This window comes from Branchiostoma lanceolatum, chromosome 14 (assembly GCF_035083965.1).
Source record: "Branchiostoma lanceolatum isolate klBraLanc5 chromosome 14, klBraLanc5.hap2, whole genome shotgun sequence".
NCBI classification, from domain to species: Eukaryota; Metazoa; Chordata; class Leptocardii; order Amphioxiformes; family Branchiostomatidae; genus Branchiostoma; species Branchiostoma lanceolatum.
Genome location: NC_089735.1, coordinates 3,886,967 through 3,910,000, shown reverse-complemented (window position 1 = coordinate 3,910,000; position 23,034 = coordinate 3,886,967). Strand labels below are relative to the sequence as shown.

Here is a 23,034-nt window from a genome sequence, read left to right as displayed (position 1 = left end):
CTGAACTGGACTATACCATCGATCCAAAACGCCGGTATTATATATCTTGGTGAGTTGGTTTATACTAAGTAAAGAAGTAAAAGGGTCATCAACTACATCATTATATACTTAAGTAACTTTACTAGTTTGCCTTTAATCATGTATGTACTCTTAAAATTCCATATAACTTTGGTATTTGTACCTCTTACCCCCTTCACAATGATAGCACATTCTAAAGGTCGAAGGTGAAACTTGTACCACAGGCTGAAGTACGGTGGCCCATTACATCAACTTGTTGAGTACGAAAACTGCACGTCTTGTACTCAAACCATTTCGCCATATACCTAAACCCTTTCGTCGGCTGTGCAAACAATTTCGTCGTCCACGTAAAAGATTACGCCGTCGTTTTCGAGGTTTTTTTTTGTCATTTTCGGGAAAAATTGTCAATTTTCCTGCGCGTAGCTCACAGGCTGTTCCTTTGCGTAGCTAGCGAAATTGATCTTCAAATTCGTATCGCTAATGAAATTTTCCTGAGCGCAGCACACAATATCATTATGTACCTGCGCGTAGACGTCGGAATTGTATGCGCACGCGTAGTAAGTTTGTATTGTGGGCCACCGTACTAAATGGAAAACTCCATGATGCATGTTGTGTAATTCGGACGATGTCTGTGACCGTCTATGCACAATTTAAGCTTCTCCTGAGATTTTCAAGAGCACGATTTCTGCATACAAAGGCCGTCGGGGTCGCTCTTTGCCGTGTATGAGTCGCCAACAACAGAGGATATCTGGATATGTACATGCGGTGTTGTATACGGGCACGGGGGGTGGGGGGCGGCGGCAGACGACAGATACTACAACAGGGGTTACTGAAGGTTATATCGGATGGACACGACTGTGGACATGACTTCCTTAAAGTTGCAGCAGGCAGCGTAAGACATTGTGGGCACCACGCCGTAAGTGAACTCAAGGAGAATTCGACGTCACAAGAGACTGTCCAGGACCCGAAAGCTTGGATCCAGCCGACGGGTCATGACACGGGCATCGTGGTATACAACAGTCTGTGTAGGAGGAAAGTTCCGCTTATTCTGCCAAACAAGAGTTTTGCGTCTTGGTAAGTTATAAAAACGCCGATGTAATTGACAGGATGTTCCTGTCAATAAGAATTTTATGCACTATTGACAGGATGTTCCTTTGATGAGGTTTGGGAAAACACCTCATGATCCTGTCAACACTAACCCTGAGGACAACCCATCCTCTAGAATGGTGCGAAAATAAGACGTGTTTAACGTTACATGTTATGATAAAATTTAGATATAAAAAAGTCATCACTGGGGATTGAACCCACATAAGCCTAAATGCAACTTACCTGCATCAATTTTATCATTTTACATAACTTATTTAAACCTATAGTGTTGTAGTGCATCCTGTCGATAAGACTTTTCTTTGTACTATTGACAGGAATATCCTGTCAATAGCCATACCCTTGTAGAAAAGCTCCCTGGTAACATTGAAATGTTCCAGTATGTTGTATGTTACACACTGTCAAACCTGTACTACAGTTGTACTACCACTGTACCACTGGAAGAACACCCTACCTGACTGTAAAGTTAGAGTAGAGTTTAGACCAATTAAACATAAGCCAAAAAATGATAAGGACCACCTGGCAATTGTGACACTTTTTGGTGCCTTAGATACTGTGTTAAATGCATTTACATTCACAGTGATTTCATTTCAGGATAAGGAGAAAATTGAGCGTTCACGGTATTGCTATGGTCAGATACGGTACAGTAATGGAAACTCCGATTCTAAGATCCTGGTGAAACACTCAACTCGAAAACTGTGATTGTGTGAACATAAAACCACTGCAAAAATTCTAAGATTTACAGTATAAGAAAACAAAAGGTTCTGTTCCATCTCAGAGAAACCACACTTACAGATGTGGGAGATGACGTTACATGTATTTTGTAAGTTGGAGTTCAACTCAAATTGTTTGTCCGTCATCTCGGGCTCATCTCCTAGCACGATTTGACCTAATTTTAACCGTTTTCCATATATCATGATATGCCTAGTATGTTTATCTATCAAGATCGTGAAATGGTCATGATATTTGTTTTTGAATGCATATATATGTGTTTGTGCATGTATGTAAGTCTTGTTGGTTCATCTCCCCAGGTACCAGTGTGGTCCCACAGTATATGATCACGCACATCTAGGACATGCTTGGTAAGTACTTCTGTTACTGTTAGTAGATTTTGTTGTTCAGATTTAGAAAATTAAAGAAAATGCTGTATTTTCTACAAAACACTAAATTATTTAATTCAAAAGATTTTCTGCAAAAATTGTATTTTCTATCCTTGCTACATGTGATCACTTTCCTTGAAGTTGATGCAATTCTTTTATTGTTGCAATACCAAAACTTTTTTGTTTCAGAAAGGTGTTACAATACAAAACAAATATAAATTTATCAGGCAAAACATTGTAATAATAGATATGTATGGGTGTTATTAGTAAATGATATCTGTCTCATCACTTTGTCTTGACGATTCTTTTTCCTAGCTGCTATGTGAAGTTTGACATCATCAGGAGAATTATGGAGGATTTCTTTAACATCGACCTGGTAATGGTGATGGGGATAACAGACATCGATGATAAAATCATCAGCAAGGCACGAGAGGTGAGCGGACTCTGGGTTCAGACTTCATTACTGCTTGACAGATAAAGACTTTCATTAAAGATACAGAGTTTGTATTAATAAGTTAACTTACACATAAGGCCACACCAATTTAATTTCTTGGTTAATGGATTTTTATTTTCCAAAAAAAAAATTTTAGAAAAAAAAATTCAGGAATACAGAAAGCTGGGCCAGCCTTCTGTTTTCATTTTTTTTTCTAAAAAATTTTCTTTTTGGCAAGATCGCTAACCACTGGACTACGCACACTAGCCATATATAAAGCAAGTATCTCACTGGACTGCACCAAATTGCGATAGGAAATTGCGGCAAGCATTTTGATAAGCCCGTTCACGAATCCAACTGCACATGCACAAGGGGAACGCCCCTGACTTGTAAACATTTCTTGTATTGACCATGCTTTACAAGCAGGTCTCCATGGGGGCAAAATCGTATCGGGCAGCCAGGGAAGTAGGGGCTGGCTGGAGCTTCTCTGGCTGGCCGATATAATTTTGCCCCCGGGGAGATCTGCTTCATTATATGCTTGGAGAATACTTCACTTTGACCTGCACATGCGCAGTAAGATTCGTGATGGGGCTCATACCTACATGTACATGGGGCAGGATAAGTCTTTAAAGTGCAAAATTGAATTGAGAGAGTACAGTGCTAGTAGTGGTGATTTGCATGTAGTTGAGAACCTGGAGCAAATTTATAACGTCTGTTTGTTTTTCTTTTTCAGTTAAACATGGAGTTCACCCATGTCGCACAGACCTTTGCGAATGAGTTCAAGAGAGACATGGGGCGACTCAGAGTATGTAACATTACATTAACATCTGAGGATTTTACAGTACATTAAATTTTACAACTTAATTGGGGTTGTCAACATTTTTTTCATAAATTTAAAAGAGACTAATTCAAATAGAAAGCAGTTTACTAACCATAACAATTGAAATGCTAATCATTAGATGGATCATCTATGTGATTGGTTAATATTCATTATTACAATGTGGGGTAGTGCTTCTTCTGTGCTCCATACATTTATTTATACTCTTCAGTACAAACTTTGTGTGTTATATCATGAGGCTGTTTTTGTATAGTATTCAGAAAGGAGAAATGCTAGTTTACATGATCATTGTGTACTAGTTTTCTCTAATAACTGTGCCCATGTGTACATTGTATGTTTTTCCAGGTTCAACCCCCAACAGTATATACCAGAGTCACCAACTACATGCCACAGATTATCTCATTTGTACAGAAGATTGTGGACAGGGGGTATGCCTACCCAACAGAAAATGGTAAACATAACATGTCTTTGTGAGAAACAATTCTTTAAGAAGGGTTGTAATCTTATTAATAAAAGCTTTGAAGAGGTAACTGTAAGATACAAAGTGTATTTTGCCAATTTATGGTTGCTGTAGAATATGAATTATAAGTTTATGATATTAAGCTTGATGAATCCATATTAGTATTATAAGAAAGAAAGAATTGGTTATCATATGATATTTAATTGAATATGAATGAATTGTACTTAGTCTTATAATCTACTATTGTGCTGGTTTGTTACGTTACAGTGCATATATGATCCATGATTATCATCCATACATCAATCAACTTGGTATTATTGGTTGATTATCATTAGCTTCGCCTTCTGCATGTATATGATAATAACAATATGTTTATTGCAAACATGTTGCCTCTAGCACATTAAAGAGGAAGGGCTAGGTACCCCTCCCTGTAAAGATATACCATGCTACTGAAATGGCAAACCAACATGCTACCCTATGTGCCACTAGGCACTACAAGGGTCTGACCAAACGATAGCACAAATGAACAAAGGCACAACAATATGACTTTGTATATACCTGTACATACCTTTGCATTTCCCAGGGAGTGTGTACTTTGATGTGAAGAAGTATGGAGACAGATATGGCAAGCTGGTGTACCAGAGTGATGCTGACTTGGCACAGTTTAGGGAAGGTTAGAGTTTTTTTTAATTTTTTTTCCTCTAGGAATAAGACATGTACTTAAAAAGCTGCACCTTTTTTAGAATCATCTTGAAGTAATAAGAATAGTTTAATTTTCAGTTCAAATATGTTATATACATGTAGTATTATATTTTTGAGACCGAATCTGCATTTTAGCAGCGAAACCTAGCTGCAGTGCGTAATAGAATCAGTCAGTACTTCCCTTAGGAAGATGACAGACAGTCACCGAGACATCAGCTTGAATAAAACACTTGGTTGTGTGTGTTTTTAGAACTTTGTTATCCTGAAATCTGATGTGTCCGTGTGGTGTAGTAGTTTGGAGCTAGAAGGCCCGAGTTCGCGCCCAGGGTAGGACACGTCTTGATAAGAGGCACATTAAGTCATACCAAAGACCTTATAAAATTGGTATATACTATTGAAACAGCATAGAAGTTAAACATACTGCCAGTAGACTAGCCTTCTGCTGTAGTACTAGCTATAGTGATTGCACCTCAGTGTGACCCAGGGCTACCGAAACGGAGATGGGCTCCACCCTATACGCCTTATGGTGTGGGAGGACTTTTAACTTATCTTTTAACTTATCCTGAAATTTTTCCTTCCTGTCTGTCCTGTAGTTGACAAGGAGAAGCGGGGGTTCCGAGACTTTGCCCTGTGGAAGGCTGTGAAGCCGGGCGAGCCGTGGTGGACGTCACCCTGGGGAAAGGGGAGGGGCAGGCCCGGCTGGCATATAGAATGTTCCACTATGGCAAGGTAGGAGAACAGACATTGTACAACAGCTCTGGTCTTGTTGCTTGTTACTGTAAATGCATTTAAGTTCGCGTGCTTTTTATTTCACGCAAAGGCGAAAATGGAGTGTTTGCAGTGGTTTTAAGTTTGCGGCAGCACTATAGTCACATGCTACTACAGTATTGAACAAAAATGTTTGTGGTGGTTTTAAGTTCGCCGTGAAATGGTTGCCGCGAAAACCGCGAACATAAAATCACTGCAGACATAAAATCACCACAGACATTTCTGCATTTACAGTATCTATTAGTAAGCATAACCGGGTGGCACGGTGGTCTGGTGGTTAGCGTTGTTGACTCAGAACCTAGAAGTACTGAGTTCGAATCCCTGATAGGTCCTGATGTTCTGTCCTTGGGAAAAGCCCTTAACACAAATTTCCTCACTTCACTCTGGTGGAAATGAGTACTAAGCTTTGGCTAGGGACGTCTTTCGGATAAGACATTTAATGAAGGTCCTATTTAACCACACCTCAAGGAAAAGAACCCACCACACTTACCGAAAAGAGTAGGGGTCCATCCCGGCGTGGGTGGATGAAAGAAATCTGTCCAGATATGTAGGTTGTACTGTTCAGTACAAACCTGGTGTGTTACGCCATGAGGTGGTTTACCCGGTATGCAATACAAACATACAAACAAGCCTGAAGAAACTATGAATTGAAGTACTTTCCACAATATACAATATACAATAAGTATCAACGCCATTCAGGCTACCATTCGTGTGTCTGTAAGTTTGGTATCTTAATTAAAAGAATTGAGGATTGAGAAAGTTGACATTTTTCCGCCTTGTTTTAGTGCCATATTTGGTGACCAGTTGGACATCCACACAGGAGGCATAGACCTGATGTTCCCCCACCATGAGAATGAGATCGCCCAGTGTGAGGCTCACCACTGTGTCCCCCAGTGGGCCAACTACTTCCTACATGCAGGTTTGTTTGTCTGTTTGTTTGTTTGTTTTTTTGTTTAAACCTTTGTTTATTCGTGAGAAGCTCAAATCGGCCTGCAGGCCGCTTTTCACTGAGGTCATGAGGGAAGTGGTACATGAGGGAAGTGGTAGGGGTCAGATAAAATATAAGATACGGAGATACAAATTACATCATTTAAGTCCTAATAACTCGATCTAACGCGAGGCGTAGCGAAGCCACATTGCACTACCACTAGCTATTTGAAAAAGCATTATGCTTCACCTCAAATGAGGATGCCTTGAAAGGAAAGCGAAACTTTATCAACATACATGTTTATCATTACATAATATACAAAAAGTACATGGTATACTAAACATGGACTCAATTACTCACACTCATACTAAGTTACTACCCTGTTTATCTCCTATAATCTATATCATCTTGTACAACCTCATACATCCCTCCTGTCTACTGTAAATGCAGAAATGTTTGCTGGGATTTAATTTCACGATAGGGAGAAAATGGAGTGTTCGTGGTGGTTTTTAGTTTGCGTTTGAAACAATAGTAGCGCTGCAGTCACACAATGGGACGGCTTATCGCGGTGGTTTTAAGTTCGCAGTAGAGAGTTCACCTCAAAATCCATAACATATAAAAACACCGCAAACATTTCTGCATTTACAGTAATCTGTCAGGCTGTGACCATATACTGTGAGTGGTTGATTATTGCAAAACCTTTCTTGCATCGTAATGGAACAGTGTGGGATATCATGTTGGTACTACATTGCGATGTTATTGTTTGTCTACAGGACACTTGCACAAGACTAGCGACAAAGACAAGATGTCAAAATCTCTCAAAAACACCATCACTATCAGGGTAAGTGTAGTTTGTTTGTTCTTTCACACCCATGTAGTACCTAATGGCATTTAAGGCAGCAAGTTTCCTTCCTGTTTTAGTATAGCAGGGTATATTTTTACAGGGAGGGATTGCTAATTCTGACTTAAACATGCTCAACGAAGGCACCTCCTCGAAAACGGGACCCCATTTTACATCCCTTCCAAAAGACGGGTGAAGCCCCAACCAAGATGTCCGATCATTTATATAGTACTGACTCAGGTAAAATCTTGTTTTAAGATGATAACAAAAACACAGGAAATTTTTGACTGCAGTATTCTTCAGAATTCAAATGTCTGATCACCTAGCTCAAATGTCTAATTAACATATAATTAGCTTGGACATACAAAATGATATCCTCATCTCTGTGCCTGTAGGAGTTTCTGGAGAAGTACACTGCAAACCAGTTCAGAATATTCTGTATGATGACTAAATACAGAAGTGGTAAGTATTTGCTTGCTTGTTTGTTTGTTTAGCATAACCAGTTAACTGCCTTTAGGCATAACACTAGGTTTGTACAGTAAGTACAAGCGGTGTAAGACCTGAACAATTAATTTATCATCAGGGTTAAAACCATTAAGTTGCATAAAATCGATCAATCATTTTCTTGAACCGCCTCACATGTTTGGATGATCACAGTTCTGATGGGTGATGTTTGATTGACAGTTGTGGAGTACTGCGACACGATGATGAACGAGGCGGTGTCCGTGCAGCACACCCTGACATCCTTCCTGAACAACGCAGACGCCTACATCAGGGGCCAGCTGGAGTGCCAAGCCATCGACGAGGCCCTGCTCATGGAGAAGTATGTTCTTGACTTGGCTGGAGAGTTCTTGGTGCAACCTTGATATCTCACTACCAACTGGATTTTGGGTTAAACAGAATGACGTTTTGGGGTCCTCACCCAAAATGGGGAGTGAAAAGGAGGGAAAAGTCACTCTTTTTAACCCACTTTTCACTCCTTGGGTCCAGGTAAAATGGGATAAGGACCCCCAAAATGTCTGTTTAACCCCAAATCCAGTTGGTAGTGTCTATTTCTGTAAACGACATTGTCATGAACATTCTTATGTGCATATTTTGTAATATTATTCTGGGTGTCACAGATAGTAAACTGTTGCAGAGGTTAGCATGATATTTGAAAAAAAAAGTAAACTTCAGGTAAAGGTAGTCCCATAGCCATTCTGAGGTCTTAAGGGCAGGGGTGTTATTCACTGTGTCTAGGGAACAGTATTGGAAGGCAGGGCCCAGCCATCTTCTTCTACTGCCTAATCTGAAGTCAGGTACCCAGTTTTACACCTGGGTGGAGTGAGGAAAGTCATGTAAAGTGACTTTCCCATTCGGACACGATGTCTAGCCAAGGATGCCAGGAGTCAAATCTGTGACCTCCAGAGGTCATGTCCACCAGCCTAGCCACTCGGTCATTTGACGCCACACAATCTCTGACCATGATATCTGTACTAGCAGCTAAACCTCTCTGGGGTTGTTGTTTTTAAAGTGTCAATCTTTATTTTGTGATCCCAGTTATTACATGTAACAATGCTGTTGGAGATATCTATGTACAATGTCAGTATCTTATATCCACATTTGACTGCACCCTTAAGGTTTTACAATGTGATAATCATCATCTTGGCTACATTTTCTCGAAACACTGCCGGTATTAAAGTCATGAACATGGACATGTTAGAAATTAGCGGTAACTCAAGAATAATGGTAAATCACTGCGTCTACTGTAATCGACAAACAATCTAAACTAAAGCTAAACCTCTCTGTTTTACTACACAGATTAAGTGAGACCAAGGACAAGTTTAGGAGAGCCATTTCCGACGACTTTGACACCAGGGCTGCACTGGAGGCCATTTTACAGCTCGTCCGTGTTACCAACAAGCAACTGCGCAGTGTGGAGGTGAATTGTCAATGTCAATTGGAAGTTTGTGTCAACAAAAAGAAGAAAACAATCAAATAGTTCATTGTTTTTGAGAGTCTGCATACAATCCTGGCAATGCTTAACGGTGAATTTAGGAGCGCCGGCAAGTAGTAACAGTAAATTCAGGAGGACAGTCATTGCAAAAGGTTTTGGGAACAAGTTCACCGTCTGATTCCATTGTTCATGTGGTGTCTGGCAAAACTTTTGGTCTTGACCACTTGCTGAGCTTTTGCTAAGACATGCCAAAGAACCAAGAAAATAATTTTGTGTGGCCTCAATTGTGTATTTGTGCTTTCCCAGGTTGATAACCCAGTCAGGAGTCCAGGTGTGATCGCTGCTATTCAGGCTTATGTGGACAGAGTGCTACAACTGTTAGGGGTGGAGTACCCAGGAAGGAAGGTAGGAGGCGCTGCAGCAAACATTTGTGGCAATTTGCACGGCTCAACCCATGCATGAAAGAACGATCAAAACAAACAGGAAATCATTGTTAAGAGTATTGAATAAGCTTTGCAATGATATATTATTGTATAATGCAATTGATGATTCAGAAGTATTCATGAAGATATGATCGACCAAAATCAACTTTTCAAACTTTTTGTGCCAAGTCTATATACATGTATTGATATTGTCGGCACTGTTACATATTCCACCTCATGATGAAACTCCAGCATAAACAATGTTACCACTTCCTCAATATGTATGTCCTTGTATATAATTATGTAAATATTACCAACACACTAGATTAACTTGTCTTCTTTTTGAACACACAAAATCAGTTATCTACGTTCCTTAGTGCCTACCTTTATTTTCCCTTGTTTATCTGTACCAGGCACTTGTTATGTAACAAACACTTGTACATGCACGGGCAATAGGGTACGGTATTTATGTTGGGAACCCGCCGCATTACATGTTTTCGCTCACATGCTCCCGACGACAGTTTCTCCCGTTGTCCTTTGCGTCGCTCACTCCGAAATGCCCCCCCCCCCCCCTCTCATTAGGTTTCTCCCGTCGTCCTTTGCGCTAAAGCCCTCTACTTTTAAATAGGCCGAACACTGCCGAACACCGAACTCTTCTCAGCATTACTTCGGGTTTTGCTCGGAAGCTCGGCACTGGTGAGCCGAGTACTTCGTCACCATCGGAACTTCAGCTGCTATATTCAAGGATAATACCTTTGCCTACCGCCTGTGGTACATGCGAAAACTGCTTTGTTTTTACGAGGCTAAGCAGAAACGAAGTAGAAGAAATGTAACTGTTGATGACTGCTCCGTACAGAAAATGTCGGTGTCGACCGTGGACAGTACGGCGCAGATGAATGATGTACTGGACTCCCTGGTGAAGTTCCGCAGCACGGTACGACACTACGCACTGCTGAAGGGTCCGGACGCACAGCCCAAATATGGGCAACCACAGGTCAGCACAAACTCACTGTCTTTCTCTCAATATTTTAAAAAGTAAGAATGTTTTTTTTCTTCTATTGGTCAGAAATTACCCGCAATGGCAGCCTTTCTAACGCTGATTACAGGTTTCACATAATACACAACATATACATATACATATCTTATCCACACTTGCATTATGTGGAATTGTCGCACGGGTCTGGGCGGCTGCCATTCGGTGCCACCAGGTGACCTCAATAGGACCTTCCCCAACCGAAGTCAGGTACCCATTTACACCTGGGTGGAGTGAGTAAAGTCGTGTAAAGTGCCTTTCCCAATGGCACAAGATCAGTGACATGACAGGATTCGAACTCAGGACCTCTTGGTTCTGAGCCGAACGCTCTGCCGTTGCGCCACACGACCCCAACGTTTTCTCTCTACATTTGTTTTAACTGCTTGTTTGTTTGTTTTATTCAGATCTTCATTAGCGTACAATTTTTACAATTTCTACACTAATCTTCCTGGAGTCTGCCTACATTAAATACATTTCTATCAAATACAGGAACAGTACAATTAAATCAAATACAGGAAAAAACTAATACAAATTTGTTAGACAGTAAATCAAACAAAATCAAATATTGTTTTATAACATGTTTGGTCCCAATGGTCCCAATTTTTTTGGGTAGCAGATAGCTCTTGTGCTTGGAAAGAAGTGACATAACTTTGCACCCCCTAGTTTTCTCTCTGGCCATTTTTGACACTTTACTACATGTACGTGTGATCTATAGACCACCGCCAGCACCACAGCAGGAGAGGGGGAAGTGGGACACGTGAAACTGCAGAGGAAGGAGAGAGAACCGCTGATGAAGGCGTGTGATGAGATCAGGACAGAGCTGGTGTGGGCTGGGATACAGATCCAGGTACAGCAAGTTTTCACAGTGAAAAATTAGTGAAAAGTAATGAAAGGCATATCCGATAGTTTTGTTGTTACCTGAGTTAGTGTTACATTATACGTTGATGTGCAAAGACCTGGTGTGACCGGCCGTTCAGTGTAATATAACCAACTGCTGCTGGCCCCGTCCCTGCGAAGCTGGTGTGTTACGTCGAATGGTGTTTATACCAGCTATATAGATACAGATACAGATAGTCATATACATGTACATGTTCCCCAGAATCTACAGATGTCCCTTTTTATTTCATGGTTTTCGTACGAGATACAAGTCTCATTTCAATTTCAATTCTTTCTTAGATTGAGTTCTCAGGATGTGAATGTTTAAAACAGTTACAATCGTCCTAACATGTATATTTGTGGCTATCTAAACTCGTCATTCCTGTCCGACGGTTTATTCTTGATGCCACGCACACAAGCTTGCAATTATCTTATAGTTCAAGGACATTTTAGATCAAATTGAACTGTGACCTGTATTTTGTATATATATGTATGACTAGTGGAACCGACAATTGTTATTGTCAGAACAATTCAGGATATCCAGTGGGATATCCTGCCAGTCTGCATATTTTGAATAAAGTTGTTTTACAATAATTGTTGCTTTTTTTCCTGATGAGCAGGACAGGGGCAGAAAGTCATCCTGGCAAGTCCTGGAGGATCAGTCAATAGAGGGGAAACAGCACAGCCTATCAGATCCAGTAAGTACTGCAGCAGACAATTAAATTTTTCAATTTCTTTCTGAATTGTTTGTTTTGTGGTAATAGATGACAGTTACTAGTTTCTGAACTACATTTTGAGGATCGTTTACGCTTGTTCTTATTTAAATGTACACACTTTGTAACTTCCGTTACCGTTTAAAGTAAGACGTTTCTGACATTAAGATATGCCACATATAAGGTGCCAAATTGTCGTTTTTAAAAGCCAGAGAAGTTTTAAGTTGTCATAAAAACGATAGTTTGGCACCTTATATGTGGCAAATCTTAATGTCAGGAACGTCTTACTTCAAACAGTAACGGAAGTTACAAAATGTGCATATTCAAATGAGAACAAGCGTTAAGGTACTCAGAAAAGACTGGAGTCAGTCAAGGGAGGGGTTCCTCCATAGGAATGATAACACTGGTCACAATAATCATTGGAATAAAAGAGCTGAATTGTCAATATGTATCAGACCCACCAACAACTTGACATGGTGGAACATATAACATAAATGAACTCTCTTTAAAAATTTGTATGTTCATTTATGTTTCACCTTGTCAAGTTGTTGGTGGGTCCGGTACATATTGACAATTCAGCTCTTTTTTTTTCAATGATTATTGTAAAGAACACGAAAATAGAAGTAATGTAAGCCATGCTCTACTCAGTGTGCACATTTGGGTTTGGATAATAAGTACTGTAAATGCCTTTAAGTTTGCAGTGAATTAATTTTGCGTTAAGGAGTTAGTTACTGTGATGAATCTATACACTCTCTTGTCTTCTTCTCAGAATTATAGTCAAGAGCAGCTAAAGAAGTATTTCTTAGGTAAGTACAAGTAAAGTGGTCAGGATTGATAGTGAACATGATTGTATGCACATGTTGTAAACAAACGGTTCCTATTTACAGTACATTGTACTAAATGAGCCCTTTAATGTTAAAGGCAACCAAAGCCATATTAGGGCCCAAAAATCAGATTTTGAAAGTCAATTTATTTAGTCATTTCTATACATGATTAGTTCAAACAACATTATCATAATGTATAGCAACGTCCATTATGTCGTTCAGTCGCTGTTCTCATTTTGAGAAATAAGAAGGAAATGTTCACCAAACATTTTGACAATGTCTTTGAAGATTTTATGCGGATTCATGGCACCAGGAGCTCACCTCACTCAGCTCTGATCACAGTTCAACCTTGTTTTTCTCGCCACTTACCTACTGATTTTTAAATGGACGTTGATTGAGAAGTAATGACCACATTAGTTTGAAATTTGGTGGATATTGCTAAAAGACGTCATAATGCATAATCATGCCACGAAATGTGAGTTGTGCACCATATTTCTGGGTGAGGCCGAGAACTTATTGATCGCCCCTGGTAGACCAGTGCACCTATTCCCAAACATGAATTTCAAGCCCTGTCTGTACATGCATGTACAATGACATCAAAATTGATGGCTTCCACAAGGCTTGCATATAAATTCTCCTTGTATTCTGGAGATTCTTTACCCTGTAAAACATGACCTGTGCGAACCAGGAACCCCCCAGACTCTCGTAGTCTCCCACATCCAATCTTCTCAGAAATAAACTAAATGGAGGCCTCCTAACCACCTCCTGCATGACAGTGATCCACCCAACTCCAGCTTTCCTCAACATGCAAGGCTCAATTCTCTCCAAGCAGAGGTCAGGCTCCGGCTTGTTTTGGATGTCTTGAAAGCCATCTTTATTATGCTTTCTAGTTTGTCAGGTTTTCTTTATGTCTGCCAGCCAAAAAAGAAGAAAAGGAAAACCTGAAAAAATAGAAAGCTTGATAAAAACGCCTGAAAAGACTTAGAAAACGAAAACGAGCCAGAACGTAACCTCTGCTTGGAGAGTACCAAAAGAAAGAAAGCCGGATTAAAACGTCTTTAAATACGTCCAAAACAAGCCACAGCCTAACCACTCCTTGAAGAGAACAGAACAAAACCTGACAAAATAGAAAGCCTGATAAAAACGCCTTAAAAAGGTGTCCAAAACAAGCCGGAGCCTAACCTCTCCTTGAAGAGAACAAAAACAAAACCTGACAAAATAGAAAGCCTGATAAAAACACCAGTTAAAAGACGTCCAAAACAAGCCCCAGACTTACCTCTCCTTAAAGAGAACAAAAAGAGAACCTGACAAAATAGAAAGTCCAAAACCAGTCGCATCCTAACCTGTGCTTGGAGAGTAAAGCCCAACTCTCAGTACACGAGCTATCAACATGACAACTGTGTTGATTGCAATCCTCTCGTTAGGTGACTGTTAAGCTTGTCGCCTGGTGGATTGTCTGACAGACGCTGGAACAGCTTATCAGTGTGCCTGATCTAATTCCTCCCCATTAGGTATCTGTGATGTCTGCCTGATTGTTAAAGCCAACATATGGAGCTAGGCTTGTTTAATATTCAGATTTGCCGGCTGACTCTGATATGATGCAGTCAGAAAGAGGCATATAAATTTGATCCAAGTAGTACATCTGTTTCATCTTTCGTCAATTGCTAATATATATGGCCTCCTTCTGGAAATGTTGATCATGGTAAAATCCTAATTTACATCAGCCTTACACAGTTACAGCTTTGGCTATGGCCAAACAGTCCTATATGAGAATGACAGTCTCTGCAACATACCGTTAAAGGTGCATGTACATCTGAAGGCTGACTCAGGTCTGCGGCAGAGTTCTTTGCCAATATGTAGTTTGCAAGACTTAGTAATATATAATTGTATGATTGACTAAGGCTTCTATAGATATGCTACTGTCTATTAGGTACTTCATAGTGCCCTATTTGGTGGCATACACATCAACTGTTACTGCATATTTCTCTGGTTATTTCATACATATATATGCAATATGCATGTACCATTATAGCTCATGTAGATAAATGATGTTCTTTCATACGACTAATAAAAGGATGCAATATGCATGTACCACCGCCCATGTAGGTAAATGATGCACACATAAAAGTGTGTATTGTTTATCATCTATCTTAAAAAGTTAAAGTCTTAAATCAAGGGATTCTCATGTGCATTGATGACATGTTCATATATAATATTATGTTACTTGTTCTTCTACAGGATCATAGGTAGACAAGAGGATGATTTAAGCCAAAAATGTAGCCATTTCTCATCAAAGGTAATGTTGTTTTTTTTCTGCTACACTGTGAGTGCTACAAATTATCTTCATATTGTATATTGGAATGATATTAGTTAGTTTAGTTAAAATACTCTCACACCATAAGGTATAGGGCGGTGCCCATCCCCGTTTCATAGCCCTGGGCCACACTGTGGTGCAATCACTGCAGCAGGGGGCTAGTCCACTGGCAGTGGAGTGTGTTTAACTTCCATACTGTTTCAGAAGTAATTTGTCAATTTAAGTTTGCAAATGGTATGTTATCTCCATGCCATAGATTGATTGTGCTTTTAGTGCACCTGAAGGTAAATCATACTGTATTCCATTAATATTAGAAACAATTTTATGCTTAAAGGTAGAGATGAATGATAATGGAGGCAAACTAATGAAGAAATATTGCAATTGTCTACCTTTTATTGATTTGACTTTTGGCAGGTTCTTAATATGTAAAATGTTATAATGGGTTCAGTTCACTTCAGTTCATCCTTGATGTCTTAAAACATTCAAGTGATACAATCTTTATTGACAAAACAAAACGTACAGCGACTTATATAGGAAATCTAATATTTTCTACCTTTGCCAAGATCATTATGTTTTTGGTAGTATTTGTAGCATATTTTTTGTTTAACAGCAGAACTCATGAAGCTATGGATGGATTGTTATGAAAGTTGGAATATGGTTTGGTATGAGTCTATAAAAAATGATAACATTTTGGACCCCTGACAACTTTTCTTGGTACTGCACCAGAACTTCCAGTATTTGTATCTAGAAAACTAGAACCCTGTTAACTTCTCAAAACCCACTCATTACAAAAAATTGGCACACTTAGTCTTCCACTGCTTCCAAAAAAAAAGTCAAACCCAAAAAAGCGCAGATTGTATTCCGTAGTAGTTCTTAGAATAGCCATTTGTTCCACTTGTCAACATTGTTAACCCGCACTATCTGTAAAGTATACCCTTTCTATGTATTGTTTCATGTTGCAATTAGCCCTCAAGCAAGAACTTGCAAATAAAACATTATTATCATGTTCTGGACAACCTACATGTATGGTCCAGAACATAAACCAGATCATGTGCTACGAGAAGTATTTGCCTGATAATTTCATTTTTAATTTATACATGTCTCCAAAATTAGACAGGATTTGCACAAAAGATCATGAATGCTTGCAGAACTGAGCTCTTCCATGTGACCACTATTTTGCATTTGAATAATGTTTCTGTTCCATTGTATATCTGCAGTTTTCAACCTAAGGTTTACAAATCTCAGCACCCCGGGAACAAGACTGGATTGGCTCTCAGCACTCTGGGTATGAGACTGGGCCACACCTCAACACACCGGGAATGAGATCACATTTCTGTATGAGAATTTCATTCCTATAGACTCATCACATTGATGTTTGTCATTAGATTATGGGAGTCAAAACTTATATCATAATCTACATACTGATGGACATGTTACTTAATAGAGTGATGTTCTTTACGTTTGTTGAAATGTCTATGACTTATTGTGTATCATGTGTATGTGCACTTGTACGCACATTGCTTGGTATGTTAGATTGGAAATGATGTAGAGTAATGTAAAGTAGTGATGAGGTTGTATGCCTGTCTTTAGATATATTATTGCTCCAAAACCTGCTCCCTCTGGGTCTCTGTATAACATGGATTACCTGTAATGGAGTATCTTTGCCTTAAACTAATGTCATAAGATTTGTTCTGTAATAGTAATTTATAGGTTTGTCCGACTTATTGCCTGCAAATTAGAACCTCGTTTAGGAAACAGATCAACATACTTAAAGCGCTCGTGTTCTTGGAATGCAACTCTTATTAGATGTGCATGTCCAAGTTTACATTAGACTTTTGTTTTGAAATTAGGGCTGATATTTTGATACTGGTAGAGTACTTCCTCATGCAATGTACAAATTTAAAATTGTGATGTATGTTGAGTATAAATGTACAGTATAAATGTACATAAACATATTTTGTTGTATTTGATTCAACTGAAATCAGTATTATTCAGTGGCATTTAGGTTTGATGTGTTAACAGTTCTATTCAGCATCCTACATTTGACAGAAATCATACATTGTTGCCTACATGTATTTTTATTACATAAAATCATTGAACTATAAATGCTGGCACAGTTGCTTTTTTTGTCAGAAAGGTTTCACGTTGCTTTGTTGGATTCATCTTTTCTTGTTAAAACATGTTACTTAACATGTTTCTTGCCACAAATCATGTTTCTTAACAGTTGCCACATCTTTTAAGGCATAAGACAAACCAAGGAAAAGGATTTTCAAGAAATACATAATATTGTAACAAAATCTATGCTCTGAATCAAATTTTCACAGATTATTTGTCAGCCTCGATTGAATGATGACTTTGTATTTTATTTCCTAGGGTAGACCCCTCTCCTTATGGCCACATAACACTGTCCCTTCGGTACTAGCCCATGTAATTGTGTGCTTAAATTACATTACCTCTGTCATAATGAAACTGTCTGGCCCCTTTATGTCACTGATGGAGTCGATTGTCTGTGCTGACGCCGTGTATGTCTTCATTTCTGCAACCAGAGTAAAATGAAACTGCTGGCCTGAATTTTTGGTACCGTAAATGCAGAAATGTTTGCTGTGTTTTTATGTTCACGGTTTTCGCGGTCAACTCTTTAACGCAAACTTAAAACCACCTCAAAAAGTCGTTCCATTGTGTGACAGTAGCAATACTATTGTTTTAAACGCGAACTCAAAACCCCCGCAAACACTCCGTTGTCTCCCTACCGCAAAATCGAATCCCCGCGAACATTTCTGCACTTACAGTACCAGTCTGGAGACAGAGAGTTCTGATACAGTTACTTTGAATGTTGACATTTCTGCGGTGGTTTGATTTGGCAGTGCATGGTTTTATGTCTGCAGATTTTGCAGTAACCTCTTCACTGCGAACTTAAAACCACCGCAAAAATGCTCATTCTGTCCTCTGCCTGCCTACTCCCTTGTTTCAACCACAAACTAGAAATCACTGTGAACATTCCATTTTCTCCCTATCAAGAAATTAGATCCCCTCTAACTTTAGTACTTAGTACACATTATTGTCCTGGAATTGCACAGATTGCTTTAGCTGTCAATGGGCTCAGCGTACTGTGCAGCGTTTTTATGTTCCCAGCACCCCAAGTGATCTCTCACTGTAAACTCATAGAATGCAAAAATTTGCAATGTCTTTCATTCTTACTGATGATATTGTTCCAATTTCAAAATCATAAATATCACAAATTCTTGATTTTTATGTTGCCATGAAAGTTCCCTGAACTTTTATGAACATACATTCAATTAATTATGCCTTGAACTGTGGAAAGTTTTATGGGAAGGAGAAATTATCTGTGAATTAATATATCAGATAATATATCATAGGCCAGCAAGTTTTCTTGCTGTTTCAGTAGCAGGATATATATACAGGGGGGAGCTGCTAGCCTTTCCCCTTTAACGTGCTTGATGCAACTCCTCATCTCTTTAAATACACTGGTTTTTTTTAATTTGTTTGGTGGTTTTAGAGTAACCAACGGAATTATGAGAATTGATGTTACCTCTGCAATGTACATAGTTTATGTATATACATGTAGGTGCCAAATGTGGAATCTGTTCACTTGACTTAGATAGCTTTTCCATACTTAATTGTACCTGGTCAAATTGTATAGTCGACACCAGATAAAGCTTATTAGATGAATCGGTTGTACAATATGTGTTCAGATGTTTTCTTTGAAATCTACTCAATCATGCATTTGTGTCCTTTGATCATTCTCACACTACGTATGCAAATTTCTGATGTCCAATATTGGGTCCATCATCTGTTAATAAGATTACATCAATTGTTTAACCCTAAAACACCCCCAACGGGGTCCGCTTGGACCCCAGGCGTACAATTGAAAGTACCATTTGAACATTTTTGACCCCCCAAAAATTCTGTGATTCTGCCAGTACACGTCTACTATAACAGAGACTGGCACAAAACTGTGGAAACAGTCTGTGTTGGCTGTGTATGGCATTTGATTTATTTGGCTACAGAATTTCGTTTCTAAATTTGTACCGGAAGTCACCAACATTTCTTACTTTAGTGCACTTAATGATGGTTGATGGATAAGAAGGCAGGCTGACCAATGAAAGTAGCAATACACATTAACATACATATAATCTTGTTCAGACCCTTGTAGTGACATATAGGGCAGCAAGTTTCCTTGCTGTTTTTGCAGCAGGGTTTAATTTTACAGGGGGGGTTGTTAGCCCTTCCCCTTTAACCTGTTTGTGGCACCTCCTCGAACATGGTCCATTTGGACCCCAGCAAAATGTGCAGCTTTCAAAACATGGAAGAACCAGCTCTGTTCAATTGTAGGGCTAACGTCACGAGGGGAACAACGTCAAGCAGACAAAGTGCACAGAAATTTCTGATCAGTTGATGTTAAACATACTTTTACTGTCATTGTCACGATTGGAAAGGCAGAAAACGTGCCTACCGGGGTTAAAAAAGGAATATTGTAATGGTCGTGGAAATTTGATTTGCAAGGATTGCTTACAAAAATCGATTTAATGAACATTAATATTCCTCCCTTGTAAATCAAAATGCCATGAATGAAATAAATCAAGTCACAGTCTTGTTGTCTGCAATAAGATAGCGACCGTGTTGCGCGAGACATATTACCGAACATATCACACATATCCACCGCTACCGTATATCACTGCCATACACCACACCATGCGTGACAAAAGCCAGGATAAGGCCACAAGGACTTCTTTTTGTGGACGGCATCATAAATTTCCCCCGTTTTTCAAAAAAAATAGCGTAACATAGAGGCATAGACGAAGACCTGCGACACCACAAAATGAGCAAACATATTGGGTATTCGGCAATAAAGCACCCTACCTCTTGAAAGAACTGGAATAAATGTATATTGTTTGCTATATAATATATACCATTCCATGTATGTTCATTTATTTTGACAACCGGCTTTGTGCACCACTTTGAGTTGAAAATTTAAGCGACTTCTTTGGTTGTCCTTTTTTTTGCGAGAGCTCGCATAAGTTTTGTGGTGTGCAGTGATGCTATTCATAGATGAAAGTCAATGCGGCCTAATGGAAAACAAATTGCAAGTCAAATCCCGAACGGCTTTGGGAACGCGCACTTCATCATAATGTTCACTGTCGTGTGGTACTAGTACCTTATTGTCAATTCATAGTAACGCTGAACTTTCAAACCTTGCTAAACAAAAACAAAGAAATTCGAACTAAATATATACTTCCTACCAATAAAAAAACGCAACATCATGAAAAATGTAAAAGTTTGGCTGAAACGACAACAAAAAAGACAAAAATTCGTTGGGAGCTCTGTTAAATCTTAGGTCGCCGCCCTGGTGAAATGGTGGTGTAATTCTTGACTTCATAATTGAAATATCATGCAAATTGTAAACGTATGACTAATTTATTATGACTTAAAAGACAACAAACACACAACACGTAAAAGACATGTTTTCTATCTATGAAACGCGTTGAACACTCAAATTTCAGGTCGCAGCGAGGTCACCACTAAGTGGAATGGGAGTGTAACCCTTGACGTCATAATTGGAATATCATGCAAGATATAAAAGTATGAATTAAATTGCTACAAACTTACGAAACGTTAAAAAATCGTTTTCATCTCTGAAATTCGCCGAGCTATCTATCGACTCTTTGGTCGCTCAGTGGTCGCAGTGTGGTCCCAGCCTCTAGCGGAATGAGAGTAGCCTCTACCAGACGTGGCAAACTGTATCTATCGGCTAGCCAACTCTTCTATTTGACCGATTTCTACTCTTTCCAGCCACGTTTGGAGCCTGGAAGAGGCTAGAAAAAGAGTACATGTATTACGGTGCCTGTGGCGCAGTGTCAAAAGCTGGCCGCCAGAGCGTACCCAGTGTCCCGCTCGCCCCGTTCCCTCGCCCGCCTCTAGGCGTCTTACTGTCTCCGACCCTGGAGGTTGACGCAGCAATCAATAACCAATTAATTTTGATGAGCCCAAAGGGCAACAAATTTTCAAGGAAAAAAAGTCAAGTCGCTGACTCGCACGTAGAGGGGTGGCGGAAAGCGGCGGTAATTTGGGTGGTGGCGTGACTGTCCGGGGTGCTGAATTGCTAGCCATTTGGCCGAGGGGCAATTTTCCCGCCGACTTCTGGAAATTTCCGGTGTCAAGGCAAATTTCTGCCCTGCCAAATATTTGCTCCAACACTGCTTGGGGGTTTCCATTATAGCTGAGGGGAGAGAAGTGTGTCACGCTGGTCGGGAGGGTAATTTTCAAGCAGAAGTCTGAGCGGACTGCAGGAGGAGGGATAGCCTCCATCAGGTATACTAGAAACCCTCAAGCAGTGTCGCGGCAGATATTTGGCAGGGGCAGAAACTTGGCTCTACACCGGTTGGGTTGGTGTTAGCGTGCGGGTGACGAGTACAGTTTCACGGGGAGAATTATAGCGTGTTGCACAGTGGGGCAGCATGGTGTGACCCAGGGGGACAATTACGCCCCCTGTTATGCAGACGGCAGGTGCTCGTTATAAACACAGTTTTTCTGGGACAATTCTAAAGGTTAGCGATTTGAACGCTGTTTGACTTTCTGGCTTTCATCGCGACTTAGAACACCTTTATCATCTAGCTAAGGCTATATGGTAAAGGCTGTGACGTGGTTATATGAGCTTGATTGTATGGATGACATCTTCTGTGCACTGCAACGTGGGAAGAAAAATGATAAAAGTTGGGCAAAGAGAATTGCCTTCGCAATGAAATCTAAGTGGTCCAGAAGCTTTTATTAATGACTGTAGTTACAGAATAAGGTATAACAATCAATAGATTGGAAGACTATTGGGCTCAGGGCTCGAAATACATTTTTTTAAGGAATACATTTTGTAAGTTTGCGACAAAATCAGTACGGTTTAGGATAGGAAGTATCCGTTATCAGATATCTTTTTTTTGCCTGAGGCTATTTACAGGATGATCCTGTCAACAGTGGAAAAAAATTCACTGTTGACGGGATCATCCTCTCAATAGCCACTTCCCTGTTTACGACATATATTTGCTCATTTTGCAGGTTCTTAGTACGATTTACAGTGAGTATGGTCGCAACCCTACTTTCTAACGACGAAAATTGCTGCGAGCGCGGATGTCATCTCTGTAATCGAGTCAGCGTGTCCTAATCTCCAAGCAGACCTGCACGGGGCGCGAAAATCGTATATGTTAGCCAGAGAAGCTCCAGTCAGCCAGATAAGCTCCAGTCAGCCCCGCAGGAGCTTATCTGCCTGACTGGAGCTTCTCTGGCTAGCATATACGATTTTCGCGCCCCGTGTAGGTCTGCTTGGAGATTAAGCGTGTCCTGTGACCGCCGCTTCCAAACTGCGAGTGTTCGTCCCGCGCTCACAACGCGACCGCAAATGCTTACACTATAAAAGACAGTGATCGATTAGATACAAATTAGCTTAAAATTCTCTTGAGATCATCTGTGGATTATGCAAAACATACATTGATTAAAACTGTGTCTGCTTAATGTCCTTTTTTGTAATACCCAAACATATATATAAATCCTTAACCAGTTTTACTTAGATCAAGTGAATCAAAAGTGCATGCAAACATAAACAAAGATTTCATCCGTGTGGATGCACATATCTGGTTTGTAGCCTACATTTCTTGAATATAATCACTGTATCATATCATTGTAACACATTAAGTTGTTGTTTTCATTGTTATCATTGT

General features: G+C 39.8%; 1 protein-coding gene across 2 annotated transcripts; it reads left to right on the top strand.

Moving 5' to 3' along the window:
- The first annotated feature begins 584 nt into the window (after positions 1-584).
- On the top strand, positions 585-17,416 carry LOC136448264 (probable cysteine--tRNA ligase, mitochondrial). 2 transcript variants are annotated; one of them, XM_066447592.1, is made up of 18 exons: positions 585-1,092; positions 2,154-2,204; positions 2,538-2,655; positions 3,389-3,460; positions 3,839-3,944; positions 4,537-4,626; positions 5,249-5,384; positions 6,209-6,342; positions 7,125-7,192; positions 7,588-7,654; positions 7,877-8,015; positions 8,993-9,113; positions 9,435-9,533; positions 10,407-10,544; positions 11,299-11,430; positions 12,080-12,157; positions 15,235-15,292; positions 16,528-17,416. In XM_066447592.1, the coding sequence occupies exons 1-17, from the start codon at positions 773-775 to the stop codon at positions 15,244-15,246; spliced, it is 1,881 nt and encodes a 626-aa protein (XP_066303689.1). In that variant the 5' UTR covers positions 585-772; the 3' UTR covers positions 15,247-15,292; positions 16,528-17,416. The 2 variants fall into 2 exon arrangements, with proteins under 2 accessions (XP_066303689.1, XP_066303688.1); XM_066447591.1 differs by lacking the exons at positions 15,235-15,292; positions 16,528-17,416 and adding an exon at positions 12,942-13,952.
- Positions 17,417-23,034: the final 5,618 nt, after the last annotated feature.